The sequence below is a fragment of the Pseudopodoces humilis genome, chromosome 13 (genome assembly GCF_049639895.1).
Source record: "Pseudopodoces humilis isolate 2021_Gansu_Grassland_sample_001 chromosome 13, ASM4963989v1, whole genome shotgun sequence".
In the NCBI taxonomy this organism is placed as follows: Eukaryota; Metazoa; Chordata; class Aves; order Passeriformes; family Paridae; genus Pseudopodoces; species Pseudopodoces humilis.
Window position 1 is genome coordinate 6,130,431 of NC_142212.1, and position 21,118 is coordinate 6,151,548.

General features: G+C 37.8%; 1 protein-coding gene across 1 annotated transcript in view; it reads right to left on the reverse strand.

The window, feature by feature from the left end:
- Positions 1-1,116: 1,116 nt before the first annotated feature.
- Positions 1,117-21,118, reverse strand: part of NISCH (nischarin) — a 29,224-nt gene continuing 9,222 nt past the window's right edge. The window contains exons 4-21 of the mRNA XM_005522163.3: positions 20,424-20,472; positions 18,647-18,810; positions 17,191-17,286; positions 15,556-15,651; positions 15,092-15,250; positions 13,786-13,854; positions 13,197-13,382; positions 12,866-12,994; positions 12,310-12,423; positions 11,385-11,493; positions 8,684-8,805; positions 7,782-7,837; positions 5,980-7,296; positions 5,401-5,575; positions 4,063-4,216; positions 3,509-3,637; positions 2,986-3,147; positions 1,117-2,511 (exon numbers count right to left, since the gene is read on the reverse strand). Of these exons, the coding sequence (XP_005522220.3) occupies positions 1,883-2,511; positions 2,986-3,147; positions 3,509-3,637; positions 4,063-4,216; positions 5,401-5,575; positions 5,980-7,296; positions 7,782-7,837; positions 8,684-8,805; positions 11,385-11,493; positions 12,310-12,423; positions 12,866-12,994; positions 13,197-13,382; positions 13,786-13,854; positions 15,092-15,250; positions 15,556-15,651; positions 17,191-17,286; positions 18,647-18,810; positions 20,424-20,472 (3,915 nt within the window). The 3' untranslated portion in view covers positions 1,117-1,882. The remainder of the gene's footprint in view (positions 2,512-2,985; positions 3,148-3,508; positions 3,638-4,062; positions 4,217-5,400; positions 5,576-5,979; positions 7,297-7,781; positions 7,838-8,683; positions 8,806-11,384; positions 11,494-12,309; positions 12,424-12,865; positions 12,995-13,196; positions 13,383-13,785; positions 13,855-15,091; positions 15,251-15,555; positions 15,652-17,190; positions 17,287-18,646; positions 18,811-20,423; positions 20,473-21,118) is intronic.

Below are 21,118 nucleotides of genomic sequence, written 5' to 3' on the forward strand. Positions count from 1 at the left end.
TTTCTACAGGTTCCTCAAGTGTTAGCTTGCACAGTTATTAATAAGCAATTAACAGAGCTACTTCAGAAAGAACTAGTGAAGACCTAAGATTTCTTTTAATTACTTTATTCCTAGGATGTTTGATTTAGAAATTAGCTTTTTCTTCCCAATGATAATTAAGCTTAAGTGAACATAAGCAACCTTGCATTTTCAGAGAATAGAAGAGCTCTAAAGTACAGGAAAATTTAGCTTCCTCCAAGAGCCTACCTTAATTGTTCAGTTCAGTCTAAGCTCAAGGAGTTAGGCTTCCTCTGCCAAACTGGGAGCAGAACTGCACTCCAGTTATGCTCCTCATCTCTGCTTGCTTAAGAAACTCCACTGCATCCTGAGAATTGGCTGCCTCTGTCTTTGTCATCCTTGCACTGACTGCAACATTCCCGGCTTCTGAAATTCAAAAAGCACAGCCAAGCTCTGCAACAGCATGGAAAAATACTCTGTGAAACCACCAAATTCCTAACACCACTGTGGACTTGCCACTCTCGGAGAAAACTCGTAACTTGATTGGACCAGGCCCTGAGCAATCTGTTTGAAGACTGCCCTGTTTAAAGCTTAGCTGTTGGACCTCCAGAGGTCTCATACAGCCCAGGTTTCTCTATGTGTTTAAGGGGCAATAGTTTTAAGCAGCATCAGCTGCCACTTAAGTATCAAAACTGTTCTTCCCTTCTCAATCCCATTGGATATAGAACATTCTTTCTCAAAGTCTCAATATCTGTCTTCAAAATAGTGAGTAGGGAATTTACTGTCATGGGGGAGGCTAAAACTCGTTGGGCACAGTAACCATCAAGTTAAACATGACAGCTTAGAAAGAAAACCCCTAATATCTAATAGATAAGCAAAAGTACTTGAAATAAATCCTCAAGTTGTGTTTAGAGGCTGCAGATCCTCAGTTCCCATGACTCAGCTGTATTTCTGGACTAACAATGTTGTTATAGTAGAATGAACTATTTTCTTCTTTCATCTTGCTGCACATTTCATGCTTTACAATGCACTCTAGGAACAGAATGTGTGCTGCTGAACTGCCATATGGTATCCTGGAAACACAAGATATAAACTTGAACAAAGACAAGGCCAAAAGAAAACTGTCAAATTACACTTTATTTGTATTGACAAGATAGGCAAAAGAAAGACTTTGTGTTCAGAGATACAAATCTATTATTTGCTGACAAAATGCTGATATACCCACATTGGGTATTTCCACTTTCAAGACAATCTGAGGGGATCTTTACCAAGCTCTTCTGTCCTTGGATAAGGAAAATGAATGCCTGTGAAAACAGTTTCATATGAAAATTTGTTACTTGCATGTGGCTCAAATTTTTCTGTTAAGTTTGTGATTGGCAGCAAATAATTACACTTGGCCTCAAAGAAAAACATATGTAAAACTGTAAGATCATTAAATAATGAGTATTAGCAGCATACCCAAAATACTTCTTGTACAAAGAACATTGCACTTGAACATACACAAGCATTTACCCTTATTTACACATTAGAATTTGTATAGAACAGCAAGACTGATATATACAGAAAAATAGTGGAAACCTTAACAGCCCCAGACGACAGAATATCTAGTGTTGACTCCTTAAATTTTCCATACAGTTTCCCAGGATGTCTCATGGTTTTTTTTCCCCACTATATAGTATTGCATAAAAATAGACTGTACAAGAAGGTCAGTCCCCAGTTAATACTTCAGAATATTTCTATGTACTATTACATGTTCACTGCACCAGGGAGCAAGGGAGTCCAGGTCAGCTCCTCATGAAAACAAAGAGAACTTGACAGGTGCTATCTACTTAAATACTGTGCTTTACCTTGTGATACACACTGAAATCACTTGGCTGTGCAGTAACTACCCAGTGAGTTCCAAAGGCAATTCCCTACCACACAGGATCTCCCACTGTCTTGCAAGCAATGAAATTAATTTCTCCCTGCTTTCTGCACTTGGGATAAAAATGTACCACTGGATCTCTCTGTTCCTGCTGCCCTCTTGTTTGGAATTTCCCTTTGGAACACTCTCAGTTTCTCCAAAGTGATCCAGTGTTAAATTCTGCATCAGGTCCTGATTCTGAACATCATCAAACACAAATGTAAGGGCCTGAGGATATGTCTGATACCCCATGAGTACTCTATCTAAATCCCGGATTCGTCTTCCATCTGCAAGCTGATACTTGTCTCTCTTTGGTGGCTCCTTAGCAAATTCAGGTAGTGGGTAACTGATATAATCTTCATCAAAGAGGAACAAATCAGAGCTGGTCAATATCAGTGTCTTAGGTTGAAGTGAACTAGTGTTCTGAGCAGATCCTTCAAAGTGATTTACTTGAAATGCCAACACATACAGAAGGATGTTGAGGGATGGAAGATTGGTCAAACCATCCATCTTCTCTGCCACTAGAAAAGCAAGGTCCCCAATTTCCTCTTCATTTGGATAAATAAATTTTACTCTGCTAGAGTGAATCAGTTCATAATTCTCCATTTTTCCTGCAAGAAATACACATTATTATATCTCTATTTAGTGCTATACAATACTTAATGTACTAGGATAAACAAAACCCTTGACAGCTGGCTGCAGCTAGAAGAATTTAAGTTTTGTATCAATTGATGCATGCTTTTGCTTATAAACAATATTGGAATAATTTTTTTGGATTGCAGGTCTCTGTTGGAGTCCTTGCATTGCCAACATACTTTTCTGCAAATTTTTAACCATGTAAGTCCAGGGTGAATGCAAGAAGCCATCACTAACTTCACTTGTGCAAGACTCTCCCATACATTCAACAATTCTGCTCACATAAGGCACATCTAACAGAATTAAAGTCAGGGAGTTCAGTTAAAGTATCAAATAGGAAATGACTGATGCATAAATGTCTCTCAAAAGAGTTTTTAATCAGTACAGTTTAGGTGAAGTCTTAAGAATGATGCCCAAATAAGTCATGACATGTAGAAAAGACCACTCACCTGTGTTTTTACTCCCAAATTCAGAATAGAAGTCCTTATCTACTGGTTCAGGTGAAGGAGTGCGTGCAAGCAGTGACAGGACTGCCATAAGCTGCTGTATGAAGGTGTGAGTGTTGTAACTGTCTCTTGTCAGGCAGGTGACAATGTGATCTGCAGAATGGCCTGAGGAGAACACAGAACATAATTCACTGATCTGTATGTGGCACCACCATTTCTTGAACCAACATGCAACTGTCATCAGAAAAGATTTTTTTAAAGGATTATTTCTCCTGTAACATCATTATTCAGAAATCTTTCAAATTCTTGAAAACAACAATGGAATCCTTACAAATCCCTCAAAAATACATAATTTCTCTTAATTTACAATACAATATTGTTCTTGGGATAAATACTGCTCTCGGGATTCAAGAAAAAGAAGCTACAGAAAGCCTCTCTTCTATCTCACTAATAAAGACAGGGACCTATCTAAAAAAGACTAGAACAAAATAGAACTGGAAAAACTTAAAGCACAAGATGGACTCACCAGTAATTCGGAAGTATTGGTCAAACAGGCCAACATTTACTGACTGCAGGTCATTAAGTTTTAGCACAAAGCAGCAAGAGAGGTGGAAAGAACTGTTTTCACAGTCTGAGTTTTCTTTGTTCCAAAAATCTGTTGAAGTGTATACGATAAAAAGGTCAAAATAAAAAGCTTGTTCTGTCCATAAGCATAATTTTTACATTATAATCTAATACTTATCTCACACTTGGAGAAAGAAATTAAGAAAAATAACATACTTTAACTGAATGCCCACCATGAGGTTCATTACCTTTCAGTTTCCATTTTTGTTATGAAAGGGACTATGAAATGACATCAGAGAAAAGCATGGATCCAATGGCAGCTAAAAGGTTTGTCTGAGCAGCAGACATGACTCAAGACCCTGTTTTTTTTTGAACATAAAAGCCTCAAGCAAATACTGACCCCCCTTTCAACTAGGAGGCCTAAGAATATTGACCAAAATTGGTACTTAGACTGAGGACAAACACACAGAGGGATTAACTTGGTAACATGTTAAAGAATCAAAGTAACTGTTTTACCTGACTGGTGCTCATCTGCATGAATGAAAGAATCATCCAACAGAAAGTAAATAGCTTTTGTTGAGAGAAGTACACAAGCCATCACTTCCACATTGGGAGTCTTGTAAAACAGAACTGAAGACCACATGAGGTGTCTCAACTCTTCATTTTCCACCTAAGATGCAAATTTTATTTCATAAATTTTGATATTTCAGATAGTTTCATCACCTTAGAGGCAACTTTAGACCCCCAGAGAAACAACTTCAAAATCTTAAGCATCTGAACATGCTCTGGTCAAAGAGAGGTAGTTCACCTCAAAGCTGCTAAATGAGGCTACAATGGCAGCCACTGAAAACATCTTGTGTTTATATAAGAAAATTATTTTTCTGTTATAAGAAAATTATTCCTTGTTTTCTGACCAAAATCAGAAAAAAACAGAAAAACATCTCATTTATGAGAAAGACTTTTTACTGCAGACTCTGCAGACAAAACTTTAATCACCAGCTGAGCAGTGGCCTCCCAAACCTCAAATCTGTTGAGCCTTCAGGTGCTCCTAAGGGTTGGATTCAACGACCCTGGAGAGAGGACAGGAGCACAGCTTGCCACTACAGCTGCTGTTCCAGCTCAGCATCTGCCCCCAGCTTCTAACTTGATGGGCTTACTGTGAACCCTTAAATGAGTCACTTGCTTTTTTTGTCAGCTTCTCCTGATGTAAAAAGAGAAGCACTTAAAACATTTGGAAGAGAGGTAAGGGAATAATAAAAATTTATCTATTTCTCAAGCTTTTCAATTGACATTTGTACTCACATCACAGTGATTTATCACTCAAAAAGCCACATCATAAATGTTGGGTAATATTTTTGCTATTCAGTATGTTCCCCAGATATATTTTAATGTTTTTCAGAAATCAGGTTTATCTGTTCATGTTTCTGGAGTACCTGCAGTCATGCACATGTGTTGCAGTCATGCACTGTATTACAAAGACAAGTCAGAACACTTATTTATTGATTTAGTTAAGAACCATCCCAAAATAATTTAATTCCTGTTATTCTCTTTCCTTTTACCACTTTTTTCTTTAAAGAGGAGCACTTTTGGAGCAATCACATCTTCAAGACATACAATAGTGTGCTTTCCTGTTCAGCACCACAGATCCTGATGGCAAAATATGCCTTGCAGGATCCAAACTGCTGTAGCAGGGAACCCAAAGGGAATAACACACAGATTCTCGATCAAAATGCTTCCAGGTTTCCTAGAACCCAATTCTTGTTGCTAAATTTGATCAATAAAGTTTTTATAGATACTGTGTAGTACAGAAAGGTCACAAAGCAAGTTTTTGAACATTTGGTGTAGACACAATACCTCTGCAATGTTGCTATGGAAAAATTCAACCAGGGCTCTTCCTTTCAGCCCAGCCACATACTGCAGAGACACAGAAACATGAAGGTGAACAGGAATCTGGTTGTCTTCTGTTATCTTCTGCATAAGAAACTCAGATGGGTATAAGGACGACAGTGTCAGATGAGGCTTGCAAAAACTAGAAAAGACCCAGAACACAAATTATCAAAATGTAAAGATGTACACAGATTTTTCCTCTACAAGAATATTTGTATTTTATTCAAAAATTAAAATCAGGTAACTTCCACTTTTAACAGTTTAAATTATTTATAGCTTCAGCCTTGCTGTCAACCTGCCATGACCTCAGCCTGCAGGCACATGAAATAGGAAGTTTCCTTCCATCAGAAATTACATTTTATGCTGCAGCAAGTAAACAGAAAAAAGAGGTAGACTGCTACAGTCCAGGATAACCATTCACACTTCCTCCAGACTAGCACAGTGCATAGGTATTTCATCAATGCTACAGTCCAAACCCAATCACAATGACAGCAGCAAACACAGAGGTCAAGCACTGTGCAAGAAACCTGTCACAGGAATCATTACCTGGCTGCCTGACTGTGTCTGTTTGCCTCCACAACATGATTTCTTACAGCATCCGATTTGCTTGAAGCTTTGAAAATAATAATCGTCTTAACATCCTGCAGGAGTGTTCTTAAAAGGCTGTAGACTCTTAGGAAGTGGAATTTCTCATGAGGTAGAACAAACACTGCTGTAACAAATCTGTATCCAACAAGCAACTCCAGCACATGTCCATCCAAAAATGAACCCTTCTGCTGGGTGGCACCATGAGCTGGATGCAGCACAAGTGATGCTAATGGAATTCTATTCAGCTTAAAAACACTTCCCAACTCTTCTGTGCCTACCCATTTACCTGGCAGTAAACTGAAATCCACCTTTACTATGTACAAATGCTGGGGTGTTAGAAATATCCAACATGGATGGACCACACAGGGACTCTGGTCAGAAGATTTATATACTGAAGAATAAAGTGCAGAACACAAAACATTCTTTGACCATTCCTTGTTATTGCCAGCTGACTCTGGTTGATGCAAGACTTTCTGAACACTGGTTTTATTCCCATAAACAAGATATGTTGGGAAACAACCTTTAATTTCAACATCTTCTGCTGAAATGCAATTCAATTCCATAAGCTGACAGAGAAATTCTTGGAGATTTGCTTTTCTACAGTACCACGTGGAGCTTGGTAACACTGATGAGTAGTGTTGAGAGCAACACGTTTGTAAGCAGGAATAAAAGTCTTGAAGATTCTGGGAGTCTGAAACAATAAACAGGCAGTGGTCATTGTTTTTCAGCTTCAGAGTTAAACAGATTTCTGGCAGGAGAAAGCCAAATTCCATTAGATCAGTGTAGGGAAAACACAGTGTTAATTTCAAGGCAGAAGGGATGTGCTGGCAATTTCCTCTCAATTCCTGATGAGGAATCTCAAACACAGCTAGCATCTCATTGGTCAAAACCAAACAGGAAGCAAACTGTCTGAGTCCTTTATGAATGTGAATTGAAAAACTCCAGAGAGTTTTGACTATGTCAACACTCTCCACTGCTATGTTGTCAGATGATTGAGTATCTGAAGTAGTGCTGAACTCAAAAGTCTGATCTCCTTCATGAAGTCCCATTTCAAAATATCCATCTTCTTTGTCTGTGGTTGTGGAATTACCAGCAGGGCTTCCTTTATTCTCTGTGGGGGAGGAGGCAGATTTCTGCACAGCCTGCACTATTGAGGCAGAAAGGTGCTGGATAAAGTCTTGGTTGGTGGCAGTGTAGGACATACAATTAAAAGGCAAGATGATGGTATTACAGGGGTCAGGCACTGCACAGTGTTCTTCCTTTGAACTCTCCAAACTTCAAAAGAGAAAAGAAGACCCAGTAAGTACAAACTTGAGTTTAGAAACAGTTATGGCTACCTACAATTCATGATGCTGCTTCTCAGAACTTTGATATTTGCTCTTGTTAATAGAGTTAAATCAGTATAATTCTGTAGAACATCTTTGTACTGCACATTGATTTTAAAGGCTGGTAGTGTATAATTCTATAGAAAGTAAAAACTAAAATGTTTAATTCTTCTTTCTTTTCCCATCCTCAGTAAGCACAACCTCATGAGCTAAAGGACTAGACAATACAGCTATTCCTGATTTTGAAACCACCAACTGCATTCCAGAGTTCAAAGGTTAAAAACACTTCAAACCATATTTTGGATTAAAAAATCAGATGCAGAACACAATGAAAGAGACTGTTTTGCCTTAAAGGCTGGGTTTAAGAAAACAGTATCCATGTTATTACCCAAAAGCTAACAAGGATTTAAACCAGAATTTATTTATGTAGCTTACCACCCACGATGACCACCACCATACTCCTTGCTTGAAGCCAATAAAGAAGCAGATGCCTAAGGAGAAGAAAGTAACATCAAGAAGCTGTAAAGTACTTAAGAGTTCAGCGCACATGAGAAGCAAAGTTGGCTGGCTCATGTTTTTTAAAGTCCTGCTGTACTCACAGGCAGCTTAACAGCCACCCCTTGAGGACCCACAAATACTCTTTCAATACTGGGCATTCAACTATAGCAGAAGGATGAACTCTGCTGCTGACCTGAGAAAAGACCCAACCTGTGACCTAGGCATTTCAGCACTCTACAAACTTTTTCTGAATTAGTGTAATATGAAGCAAAATGGTAAATGAACCTGACAAAGACCAACTACACTGGCAGAAAAGGAAGAAACACCCCCAAATCTTGCTGTCTTATTCCTTGAAGCCATGCATATGAAGAGTGCTTCAAATACCACAAATGAAATTGCAAACCAGAAGTTATCAGAGAGGAAGAGATTGAAGAAGATAAATTAAGGCCATTGACAGAGTTCTTCCACTCTAACAGCAAGAGAATCACCTTTCAAAAACTGATACTATAATATGATAAGACAATTCTTACACAGCATCTAAATGGCTATTAAATGATGTTATACTAGTACTGGATAAACATCTTAAAGCCATAGTGGCAACAATTCTCTGTAACTCTGATAAACTTGGATTCTACATTTAATTTATATGCTGCCAAACCCTCTTGAATCAAATTTGAGGCTGTCTCCTTTTCCATTTAAATAGCTCTGAGAACAAAAAAAAAAACTTTACTATGGATTACTATGATAATCTAAGTTTAACTGAAACTAAGAAGTTTCAGAAGTCATTTTGCAAAAGCTTTAAAAAAAAACTATAATATAAACAGAAGTATGGCAATTACCTGAATTTTACATCTGGAGTCTGGTATTTCAAAGCATCTCTGGGGAACTGTATGGTCTGTAGGAGTCGAACCACTGGACTGCAAAAACCTGCTGGCTAGGACTGTTTCTTCACAAATTATTTCTAGAACAAATATAAACAGCTCTTTAAATCGCTAAAGTAAAGCAAAAATAAATGTCTAATAATATCTGCCAATCAAGTTGAATTAAAAATGTATAATCAAGATCTAGTCATAAATCTTTAAATCATAAATCATTAAAGCTAAAGGATATTTTCATACAATAGCCAGGAAAAAAAAAGCAAGCAGAATTTTAGTTTAATCAAAGTAGTAACTGAAAGCTGCAATACAGACTGCTTCAGCTTCTTTCTCAAACTAACAATCAATTTGAATATCAAATTCTGGTGTAAGAAATCTTCACATAACTCAGTTTCAACAGAACTAGTGAGCTGCTAGGGTGGCAGACCATTCTTCATGAACTTTGTAGCACAGTCCCAAATTTCTGCAAGCTTCAAGTGAACAATATCTGTAATATCTGTGTACAACCTTCAACCAGATTGAGAAGCTCTGGTCTCTCAAATGCCACTTAAGATATAATCTCACCTTATTTGGAACCTTTTTCAAGGGTTCAAAACTGAATCATCAGTAAAATCTTATCATGAGTGAATAAAATGCAACATTCTCAGGGATGTTTGACTTTTTGCCAGTTTGATATTCACAGCACCAAACTGACACAACAGAGCAAATCAATTTTCAGTATTGCCACTGAGCAAGCCAGCTCAAGTATTTAAATATTCAAATAATCAACAAAATTACAGTGTGGACATGTTTCTGGCTTGAGCATAAAAACTCCTGTATGTATCTTTCTGGATTGATGATGTTCAGCAGATTGCATCAAGACATCTCATGGTCAGAGGAAACACAAGAGGCATTTATTACTTGAACAAAATACTGTGTTAGCAAGAAGGAAACTCAAATTGACAGGAAAACCAGAACATGACAGCATTATTTTTGATTTTCTGTTTCCTATATAAATATTTAATCTTTTTCCATAAGCCATTTCCCAATGACATTTAGTATGAATAATATGTCACGGAAACAGATGGTGTCTAGAAAATGCAGAGAAAACAATTCATAGAAATAGCATATCAGGAAATTAATTCCATTATTCATGACTTAAGGTCTAACAGTGAAACTAATTCCTTAGCATATTTCCATTTTTTTAAAAAATAGATTTCTCAAAACTGGTACTTTGAAAACAATCTTTAACAGTTAGATATGTAGCAAATAATCAATTTTTATTTTTGAAGCTGAGAAACAGCCTGCACAGTCCTCATCTTCCCATTATTTATAAAAGCCTTCCCCAAAATTTTACTGAAGGAATCTTATGGAAAACGACTATAGTAAATAAACCTTGAATCTTATATCACTCTATAGAACTCCTAAGTCCTTTAGAAACAACCGTATTTTTCTTTTCTCCCAAGATTTGTTTGCTCCTAGACATTTACTGTAGTAGAAAAAATCTACTGATAAATAATTTCAACAGTCCCAGGGGTTGCTGACTTACATTTTTACAGCAAGTCCTGTATAAAACTGCAGGCTGTCCTGCTGTCTCAGGACTGAGACAGTTTGTCAAGTGCTTAATATTTTAAAGCAAGCATTGGCTTGACTTTGGAAAAACTGGCATTTTTTCTGCAGATGAAAAATTATCTAGGACTACAAAGGCAAAATACATAAATAGCAACTAAATCTGTATCAAGGTGTCTGCCCCTTAATCAAATCCTGTCAGAACAGTTTCGTTTTTCTAGAGTGAACGTAGCAACCTCAGAAGTCACAGCAATGGACTATTTCCAAATATCAAGCTCCTCAGGGATGTTTCTCTGCCTTATCCACCAATCCACTGATTAATGGTAAGAGCAAGCTGTGCCACCCCAAGAAATTGAGAAGATAATCCCGGCTCTTTTAAATGGGTATGAAGTCTTTTCTCACCATGCAATTCTACTGCACATTTCAATCAAACAAAAGCCAAAACCAGAAAGTACTTTTCTCTCTTTTTCTCAGTCACAATATTCACGTAAGTCAGTTCTATGGGCTAAAGAGGAAAGTTAAGTTATTCTAAGTTCCTAATGCAACAGGCACATTCATTTGAAACATACAGTAAAAAAAACACTTGAGGTGAGGTCAGCAGGTACTGTAGAGCACAACAGATGTGCTGAAATCACCAGCTCAGCCAGAACACTAATCCCACAGGTGTCTTTTACTTATCTCCTTTCTCTACCTTCCCCCTGGTGTGACAGAAATGCAGCTCTTGCAAAAAGCACTAATGGAACATATGCTTCTTGAGCTCACATTTTGCAGACCAAGAATGGGTAAAGAAGCAATTTTAAAGTATGTCTCTGTATGCCACAGTTTTCTGTTAGGGCATGACTCTAAACCTGGGAATGACATCTAGTCCTCTGCAGAGTGATACAGTAAAAAGTCCTGTACCCAACCTCTCACTCCAGGTATTTACCACTACTGGGAACTCCAGGTCAGTTTTGAGTCACATTCCATACAACTGTCACTTTCAAAGCCAATTCTACCAGGCCTTTGTGCTTGTCTTTAAAGCTCTAAATCCATGCACATAATATTCATGTATATCAATGCAGCTTAGAAAAGCAGAACCAAGAGGCTCAGCCCAGCAGCACGATACATACATGATTACCTTGGCTGGAGCTGACAGGACGAGGCAGAGAGGGAGAGGAAGGACGAACAGTAAGAGAAGAACAGTTTGATTTGGAGCTGGCAGCAGTGAGCCTGGAGTCCTCACTGATCTAATAAAGAAAGTATGCAGCAATTAAAGAAAAAAATCTAAATACACAGGACACATGAGATCCTGAACTAAAATAAGTCTACACAAGCTTTCTCAATTTTAGTAAAAGGAAAGTTAGTGCCAGCTTTTTTCTTTTTTTTTTTGGTGGGGGTGGTCACCTCCTCTAAGTCTCTATTTTCACAGTAGGTGAAATTCCACTAAGAATTCTTTTAGAGAAGTCACTCTGATCACTGACTAATCACTGTATTAACAGAATTGCCAGTTTCACAAGTCAAAAGAATGAAAATAGGATTTCTACATTGTAAAGACAGAACCTCTTCTGTTCCCAAGTTGATTTCCAAACCAAGAATAACCAACTACACAGCACACAGCCAGGTGTAAGGGAAGGTGAGGAGAATTCAGATTTCTGATTCTCTCCCACTGCTGAATACCCACAGGATGAAAATTTGGGGAAGTGATTTCAGTACTCTGCAATGCAAGCAGTAAAATCACAGCTCTGCAATACTTGTATAAGATACAAAATATGGCTGTTAAGGTTGACTGTGAATTCATGTGTACACCATTAAATCATTCTATCTTTTCCTCCCACTTCCTCTCTCCCAAGCCAGCCCAAAAAAGGAAGGTCAGAACTACCAAAACTGCAATGAAAACTAAATAGGAAAAAGAGGCAACATTAAAAGTTTATACCACACTAAAATACAAAGTATGATAACTTTAATGCAAAGGAAAATTTAGTGCATTCTGCTTACATCTAGATAGTAATTTTGTAAGCTTTTGTATGCTGCACATTCTACTTCTCTCACAGCACCAGACTCACCTTTTTATCAGAATTGCTGAGTTTGTATTTCACCTCCTTTGCTTTTTGAATAGCTTTTAGCACTTCCACTGTGTCTAGTTCCTTTTCTGTGGTAACAATGTTATCCAAACAAACCTAAAAAAAACCAAGTTAAGACATCTAAAAGTATTGAAAATGAAGCATTCTGCAATTTTTATTAATGGAATAATCAAAAATTACAACAACTCAATACAAACCATGTGCATCTTTGTAACCATTACAAAGATGTACACAGATGTTCTGTACACAGAAACAATTACCACATTAGACCGTGAGGTAACATCAATTTAATGGAAAATTTGGTAAGTTTAACACCATTCCAGCACAACAATGTTTCAATGTTAACGGACTGTTACCCAAGGAGGGCAGGGTAACATGTCATTTACATCCAAGAGCACAGCTGTGTAACATTAATAAGGTTACATTCTCCAAACACCTTCTCCAACGGACACTAAAAACTCATCAGGTTTTTAGAACCTTTGCACCACTTTCCTCACCAGGCTGAAAAGAGCATTAGAAGAGCAGCACTGGGGCTCACCTCAGAGGCCCTGTCTCCAAACTGAGTGAGTACTTTGGTCCGGTAATCAGGGATGATGCTCAGGGGGTTGCTGGATAACATCACCTTTTCTAAGCATGGGAGGTTGCCGATATTTTTCACTTCATCAATCTGAAAGCATTTGAATAAAAGCATTACTACAGACTGGCAAAATGAAAATGAGCACACAGACCGAGCATTTCTTACATAGATTACATACATACAACAGCCAGGAAAAATCACTACAGTCACTTTTATTTATTTGCAGTTTGATCCACTAAAATAAATGGCTTGTGATCTAACACACATTTTGACACCAAAAGTTAGCAGTTACCTGTTCTATTTTGTTGTTGCTCAGATCCAAGTTGACTAACGAGTACAGTTTGTTAAGACCACACAGTCTTTCCAGCTGATTTCCTGCTAAATTCAAAGTTTTGATGTTTCCCAGTTTTGTGTGAACACCTTCTAGTGATGTAAGTTTGTTGTAGGATAAGTCCAGGTGAACAAGGTTGTACAGATGCTACAACAGCACAAAACATTCATGTCATACATCAATTAAAACTGAACAAAGATGCTATCTTATGGCTGGCTCATAGCATGAAAGGCATGACATGAAAATGTTTGTTACAAAGGTTAAAGCTTTTAGAAAAGGAATTTCCTCCCCTGCATTTTCACTATGCATTCACCATGCATACAGCTGGCAGTGAATAAATTTAGTTAAGAACTAAATGTCATATATCAATATTTGCAAAGAAATTAAAATACTCAGGAGTAGTTAAAAAATGCATCATTAAAAGAGTACTTGATGTTACAAAGAAGTTATTCTCCACGAAGATGAGCAACAAAATTCTGAAGCATGAAAATCTGTGTTCTAAGGTCTCAGACAATTGGGTAAAAAAATCACCTTCAAATACATCACTCACCTGTAAATTTTCTACCAGAGACACCCCATTGTGACTCAAATCCAGGAACTCAATCTTTGGAATTAATTTCTAGAAGGGGAAAAATAATACATGTGTTAAATGCACTTTATTTTTAAGTCAGGCCAGAGCTCCTTCAGTATCTCCTGACCAACAAAAGCAACAGAGTCTCTCTTTCCAGCTTTTGGCATTAAGAAAACATTCTGTGTGACTTGGTGCCAAAAAGAGCTGACTCCTGCTCTCAAGAAAACCAGGTTACTCTGAGGGGCACCGTTAAGCTTTAATCTGAAACCTGGTTTCTTAGGGAAGATAAATTATTTATTCTACTTTATCCCCACTAACTATGGATCAAACTCACTAATGCTGCTTTGGTCTTACCAGACAGATAAACCAGGGGATTTATGCTACATACACACCTAGATAAGGACAGTAGTACCAAAATCCAAAAGAAGTCAATTACTGATTACATCAGCCAAGGACTAAAGGTCACACAAACTTGTAGAAAATGCATTTTAACTCAGAAATCCTTTTACTTTTGAAGATCTCAAACCTTGAACTTGATGCTGAATACTGACATCAGTGTTTTGCATCTGCTTTATTTTGGCTGTAAGCTCAGCATTGGTTTGCCCTATAGTTAAGACCTGCATACAGATCTGAAGCATCTTAAATCTACACCACAAAAAACCATGAACAAGATAATTATGCTCCAAGTATATGATGTCTGGTTGAGCTACACATGTAACTATTTCCTGCTTCACAGGAGTAGCTCAAGTAAAAAGCTATGTTCGTATTTTACCATGTTTTTGTGATGAATGTTAATTTTTTTCTTAATATCTGATTTACAAAACAAAATTCTAAAGTACTGGCAGAATACTCCAAATTTTGTTTTCATGCTTTTCATATTGTTTTGATGTCAAGAAAGCTGCCAGCAAGTCGTAGATTTTTAAATATGCAGGAAGCTTCAGCCTTGATAACAACTCCAAAGTTGAGCTATGAGGTGTTTTTTCTTTAAAAAAAATTCTAATTGGCCCCTATGGCCAAGGCAAACAATAAAAGCATCTTTCAAAAAGTGAGAATTCATGGAAATGTTGCCTACAGAACACAAAATGACTAAACTACTCTCCTTTAGCAAAGGAAATAAAATTCTTACCGAACAAATGTCCTAAGCACTAACTTGGGTAGTTAACCAATATAAAGTGCAACTGAGAATTCTCCAGAAAAAGCAGTAGAGCAAATTCAAAATCCTTGCTGTGTATAATGTGCCACAAATAAGTTACACTTTTTTCCACAAATTAAAAATATTTCTTACCACTGAATCATCAATTTCAGAGATGCTATTGTGACTCATATCCAAAGTTGTTAAAGTTCTCCAGGTTGGGATAATTGCTGTCACTGGACAATTTGAATTGTCCAGTGCATCCTCTGGCTCCCACTGATCAAACTCAGAGGCCTCAGGCACCAGGATTTCCTGTTTAAGAGAAGGACCACAATATTTGTCTTCCATATTCAGGGAAAGCTAACGGTTTTGGAAACTATCCCAACAATCTCATGTAAGCAAGCATCGAAAGTATCCCTGTGAAGGGACACATCCAAACACTTCCATCACTGAAACTTAAGATTCTGTAAGGTTAGAAAATCCTTAGAGTTCCATGGTTTTAAAAACAGAACCTGCAGTAGGCAGGTTCAGAACACTCCACGGGCTCCAGATGGATATTTCCCCATTGTGCATGTTGGTTTTGCCTGTGTTTTGCCGAAGTAGGAACTTGCTCTTACCTTCATTGATGTTGCTGAAAATCGAACACTCAGTGTGGCCAGAGCATGCTTTGATGAAGTCAGCCCTTTGATAAGCTTTCCCCCACAATGACTGATCTATTTTAAAAAAAATCACATTACCAAGTCAGAAATGTTAAAACAGACAAATGAGACACAAAAAAGGCAGCTAAAAGCTTCAAAAAGCAGATTCTACAGCAATCTGCAAAGTAGTTACAGCACTCCCTTAAAATGTCCTGAGATTATCAGGTCAGAAATACTGACACTTGCTAAAGCAAGAAATTAGAAACATAAGTACAGAAAAGTGAAATTCAAACATATTTAAACAAAGTTTCTCCACTGAATTTCCACCTGTCCCATGTATTCAAGGTGAAACTACCCAGGTGATTTAACAGGTCACAGCATTTTACTGTTACCAAAAAGAGAGGTATCTCAAGCTATAACTCTACCTGCAGACATTCATTTGGGGATCAGCTATCCTTTTCATCATAAGAAAAAGAAATACCTGGAAAGTAAGGATACTAATCTAACAATATAACTTTGTAGTCAGCTAATTACCACTAAGTTTAAGATGACAAAGTCTCTTTTTGTAGCTCAATTTGAAACATTACTGAAAATCTGCTACACTTTCTGTCCACTTCCTTCTCTGCAGACAGTCAAACATGTTGTGTAATCATAAGAACTGGCACATTTGCTGGTGTATCAGGGAAACCACACTGAACTGACAGAGCTCTTTCCATTCCTGAAAAAATTCTTCCTAAATGATCGCTGTTAATTTTTGGAAAGTGTTTATTTGGGATGAAAGTGTTCATCTAGTACCAGTCAATACAAAACTTTTCATGAACATAAAATTTCAAAACACTTCAAGATCTAGAATCTTTTTCCCCCACATTCAGGCTCACAGAAAACGGGAAAATTAATACAATTCTGCAATAGCCTCTCTGCTGTGTTTGAGTCTCTCACTCTACAGCCTATTGTAGTTTCTTTCCCACATGAGAATGACAATAAATCACTGGCTTCAGAAATACACTTCAGTTCTCAACTAACAACTGTCTCATATCAATGAGACAATAGCATTCATGTACTAGAAAAAGTACAGTATCCAGCAAAAGTGCACAGACTACAGACTGCATGACAAAACTGGATATTCTCTCTCTGGAAAGACTTGAAAGTGGACAAGAAAGAGCAATGAAAAAAAATCTGCAAATTATCAAGCAAGCAGCTCTACACCCAAAAGTGCACTTTCACAAACAAATTTAATGCCAGAACATTACTGCAAATACTTGATGTACTTTTTTTTCCAAATAAAAAGAACTTTGTAATAAGGGATTCTACTATAACCATTTGTTAGCTCTTTAAGGCAGTGGAAAGGCACTCGGGTATAGGTTTTGTGTGAATACTGGAAATAATTTTTTCTTGAAAATCATATAGTGCAAGCTCTTCTAATTTAAATAGTGCATCCTTATTTCCGAAACTTGTGAAAAAACATTGTTTCACAAACGAAACAGTCATCCTAAACTCTGTATTCCCCAATTCCAGCAGCAAATCAAAGCAGAGAATCACCAGTTCTGAGATATATGCAGCAGGCCTGGCATTTGCAGAGCACCTATGAATTTATGAGCAGTATCTCAGCCCTACCTCTATTTGATGAAGTGACTTGAAAATAGACAGATCAAAAGGCAAGAGATGCTCCTGAATGTTACTGGTTCCAAAAGGTCCCCCTGTTCCAGTGACCTGGCATTTAAGACATTAAAGAACTGAGTTAGTTCACACAATCCAACTTGTTCACATTCCAGTCCTATACAGGCAATGGCCCAAGGGCATTTCCAAGTGGCTTGGAAAGACAGACAAATTTCCAACCAATTTTTCAACTATGGAATGATTCATGACACTTGCAGGCTAACTCTTCAGGAAAACAAATACTAGTTACTCCAGCTAAGTCTACTGAACTTGAAGTGCCACCTTGTGCTTGCATTCTGTAGCACATGGGGCATGCAAAAAGCAATACCATATGTAAGGCTGACCAAGGCTCCATTCTCAGCTGAAAATCAGAGTTACATTCACTGAAAACAATTTTCTTGAAACCTGTGAACCCTCCAAGTCAGCACAGTTTTTAATTCCAGTACAAGGGATGAAGTTCAAGCCATTGAAAGATGGGTTTGAAGAAAACAAGCATTACACTGATACGCATCAATAAAAACTGTATCTGGTATTTCCATATGGCCATAGGAATCTGGCCTCAGAGCATGTCAGCAGCATAAAAAGCAGGTGGTTTCATTTATGTTTGCTGTGAATAGAATTTGGAGAGAAAACTTTAAAGGTTTTCTCTGGTTTTATGTTTCATACAAGCTTTGAATGTGCCCACTCACAAGCATTCAGAAGAGCCAGAAATTCTTCAGATGGTGATTTTTCTAAACAATAAGCTCTTCTCCAGCCAGAAAATCCTCCCTTTAGAGGATTCTATACAAAGGATGACAAAGGCAACTGAGAAGCCCCAGGAACAGCAGCACAGCTGTGGTTTTGCTTCCCCTGATCCACCATTTGATTTCAGCTTTGAACACACGACCGTTAAAAGTGTGTTCATTCATGATATAAAGGGGCTAAAATGAGTTTTTGAGTAATAGCAAGTAGTGTTGAAATTACTCAGGAAAAGTCTAATTCACTTATTTGGTAGGAAAAAAAAAAAAAGGTCAAATTGTCTCCTGACAAAAACTATCTGTTCTGAGGCCATTTTACATTTATTCTGAAGTGGCATTTCAGCTAGAAATTCAGGGCCATCTATGAAACTGAGGTTCTTTTTAGGGCTTTATTTTTAACTTCCAGATGCAGTCAGACAGTGAGAATGAGGGCAACATTTATATGCACAGGAGTTCATATACACTGGCCTGCCCATAGTGCCTGCAAAGACAGCAAGGTTTAAGAGCTCAATATTTTTTTTCTTTACCCATCCCTACTGGCACCCAGCAAGATTCCATGGCTGCATCTATACAGAGGACACTGCTGCAAAGAGCACATCACACAGCAAACACCTTGGCTGGAGGACAACATGAATTGAAGGCTGGCAGCATAAACACCCATTTAACAATGAGCTCACCTTCAGATACTTGAGTCTACAAGTGAAATCCAGAATATGCCCTAGATCTGTTTTGGCATCTCCATTAGCACAGGTAGGTTTGCCCTGCAGCAGCTGCTGAGTGACAGCATACAACTGCAAGGGCCTGATGGTGAAGACTTCTCCAGCCATTAAGAGCTGCTCTCCTGAAAAACATAGTAGCTTAGGATCAAACATAATGCTGCAAGGGTTCCACAGGGATAAATGGTACATGGAAAATGTAATGATACACGTTTGTCATTTATACAAGATGAAAATTGAGGTAGCAAAATAATTTTTTTTAACACCAAAATAATTCAGGTATTAGATATATATAAGTGGGCACTCATCATACAGGCCCAAAGTTCCTAATGCAACTAATGGCAAATTTCCCTCAATCTTAACTGGAATCCAAGTTCCTTTGCGTATTATAAGAGTTACAAAACTTTTTCTGAGATATCTCTAAGTTGATAGCAGTTAGGTTTTTCTATTCAGAAAACACAGTACCTGCTATCTAAAATACAGACCTAAGATCTTTTGCTATGCTACCTAAATGCAGAACTGTAGTAAATGTGTTTTTTGGAAAGTATGGGGATTTTCTGCATGCTAGTACCAAAGCAAATGACCAGAACAGAAAATGCCTTATCTAATTATAATTTCACAATCCAATTTACCAGTAGGAACAGCAGGAAGCAGAGTATAAAAGCCTTTCTGAAGGCACCGTAAGCTCAATGTAGGCTACAGCAGCTGGAACACACACATGGAATAAATATCTTTCTTCCTTTTAGGGACACCAGTTTGATTTCATGGACAAGAAAGCATCAGCTTTTGTGATAAGCAGAGTTCTCAGAAATGCTCTGAGGAGTAAAATTCCCTTCAGCTTCAGTGGGAGCAAGTCCAAGAGTCCAGCTGCACATGCATTACTGGGAGGTTACACTAATACAGAGAGCCAGTGACACATCAACTATTCTCATATATCAGTGAGACTGTAGGCACTAGAAAACCAGAAAAGATTTCCTCACAAGCTTCCTTAAGATATTCCAGAATTCGCTGAACAGACTCTCTGAGGTGGCTTCACCTAAAGATAATTTTCTGCCAGAAGAATCTGAAATGGCATTGCTGAAACATGCTTCACCTATCATGCCTCAGCTAACTGGAATTATACAGTAGCATCTTGCATGTCCTTCAAAACAAAAATAGCAGGGACTAATCCTTTCACATGCCTCCTGTTGTTCATGGAGCAGCTGGAGCTGTTGTAGTTACAGTAAGAGCATTTCATTTTCATCTGCCAGTCTCAGAAAAGCACACCCTCAAATTAACTGACCAGAAAGTCTCCTGTTTCCTGAATTCTGGAAGAATAATATTTAGATAGGTAATCTCTTGCATTTAACACACAGACTTATCAGGACTCACTGACACAGACCAAGCTTCCTGACAGGTTACACTAAAGCACATTGAGACAGAGGGCTTAGCAAAAGCTCCTGATCACCCCTGCCACATCCTATCCCTCAAGGACAGACTAGGAGGTCCTTTTCAAAACATAAATTCATCAATTTCTTGTTTCCAACAGTGGCTGCAAGGCTGTTGCAGCTCCTCACAAAATGCAGCTTGAATTAAAGTGCAAGCAGCAAGAAAAAGACAAAAAGAAAGAAGGGGAGAAAAAGTATCAGTCAGATATGGAAGACCAGACCTCCTATTGTCTGGAGGTAAAATGTGAAAGGTATGTGAATGCACAAACATAGAGGAAAACCTTCCTGGATAGATACTGCAAATTCCTTACCTTTGTGAAAGAGCTCTTCAGCCAATGCAGCAGTGATCCCATTGATCTCCTGCAAACAATAAACCATTGGCATCAAGTGTTATTTACATACTTATGGTTCCAATTTTTCAATTTGTTCCTTTAGTGAAGTACTAAAGTATCCAAAAAAAGTAACCTTTTTTGCTGTGGTAGAGGACTGATTTTTTTTAAACTGAAATCAGGGGTGACTGTTTCACAGATTTCTTTGTAATTTGAAAATACTTCATAAAAATACTTTCATATGATTTTCACTTCCAAGATGAAAGACAGTGAACTACATTAAAATAATCCCATCCTGCACACATTTAAAAGGGGCAGCAACAACATTAGCCCAACTTAGAAGACGGCTCTATTTTTAAGAAAATATTACAAGTGTAGTGTTCTTCAAATTCTAACATTAAGACTATTCTAATGCCTCAAGCACTCAACATTTCCTCAGAATATCACTAACACTGAGAAAGCTTTAGACTAACGGGTCTACAGAGAAAAAAGGGATACAAATAGTAAGTAGTCTTCTGGGCTTCAACTCTACTATGCAAACCCCTCCTTTTCTCATCATCCCTCTTCCCTCTCCTGGACCCACCCAGGTGCTCAACCTCTATTCCTGGCACTGACAACTCCAGCATGAAAGGCTGAAAACTCTCAGTGAATGGATTTGTACTTTCTAAATCTGCAGG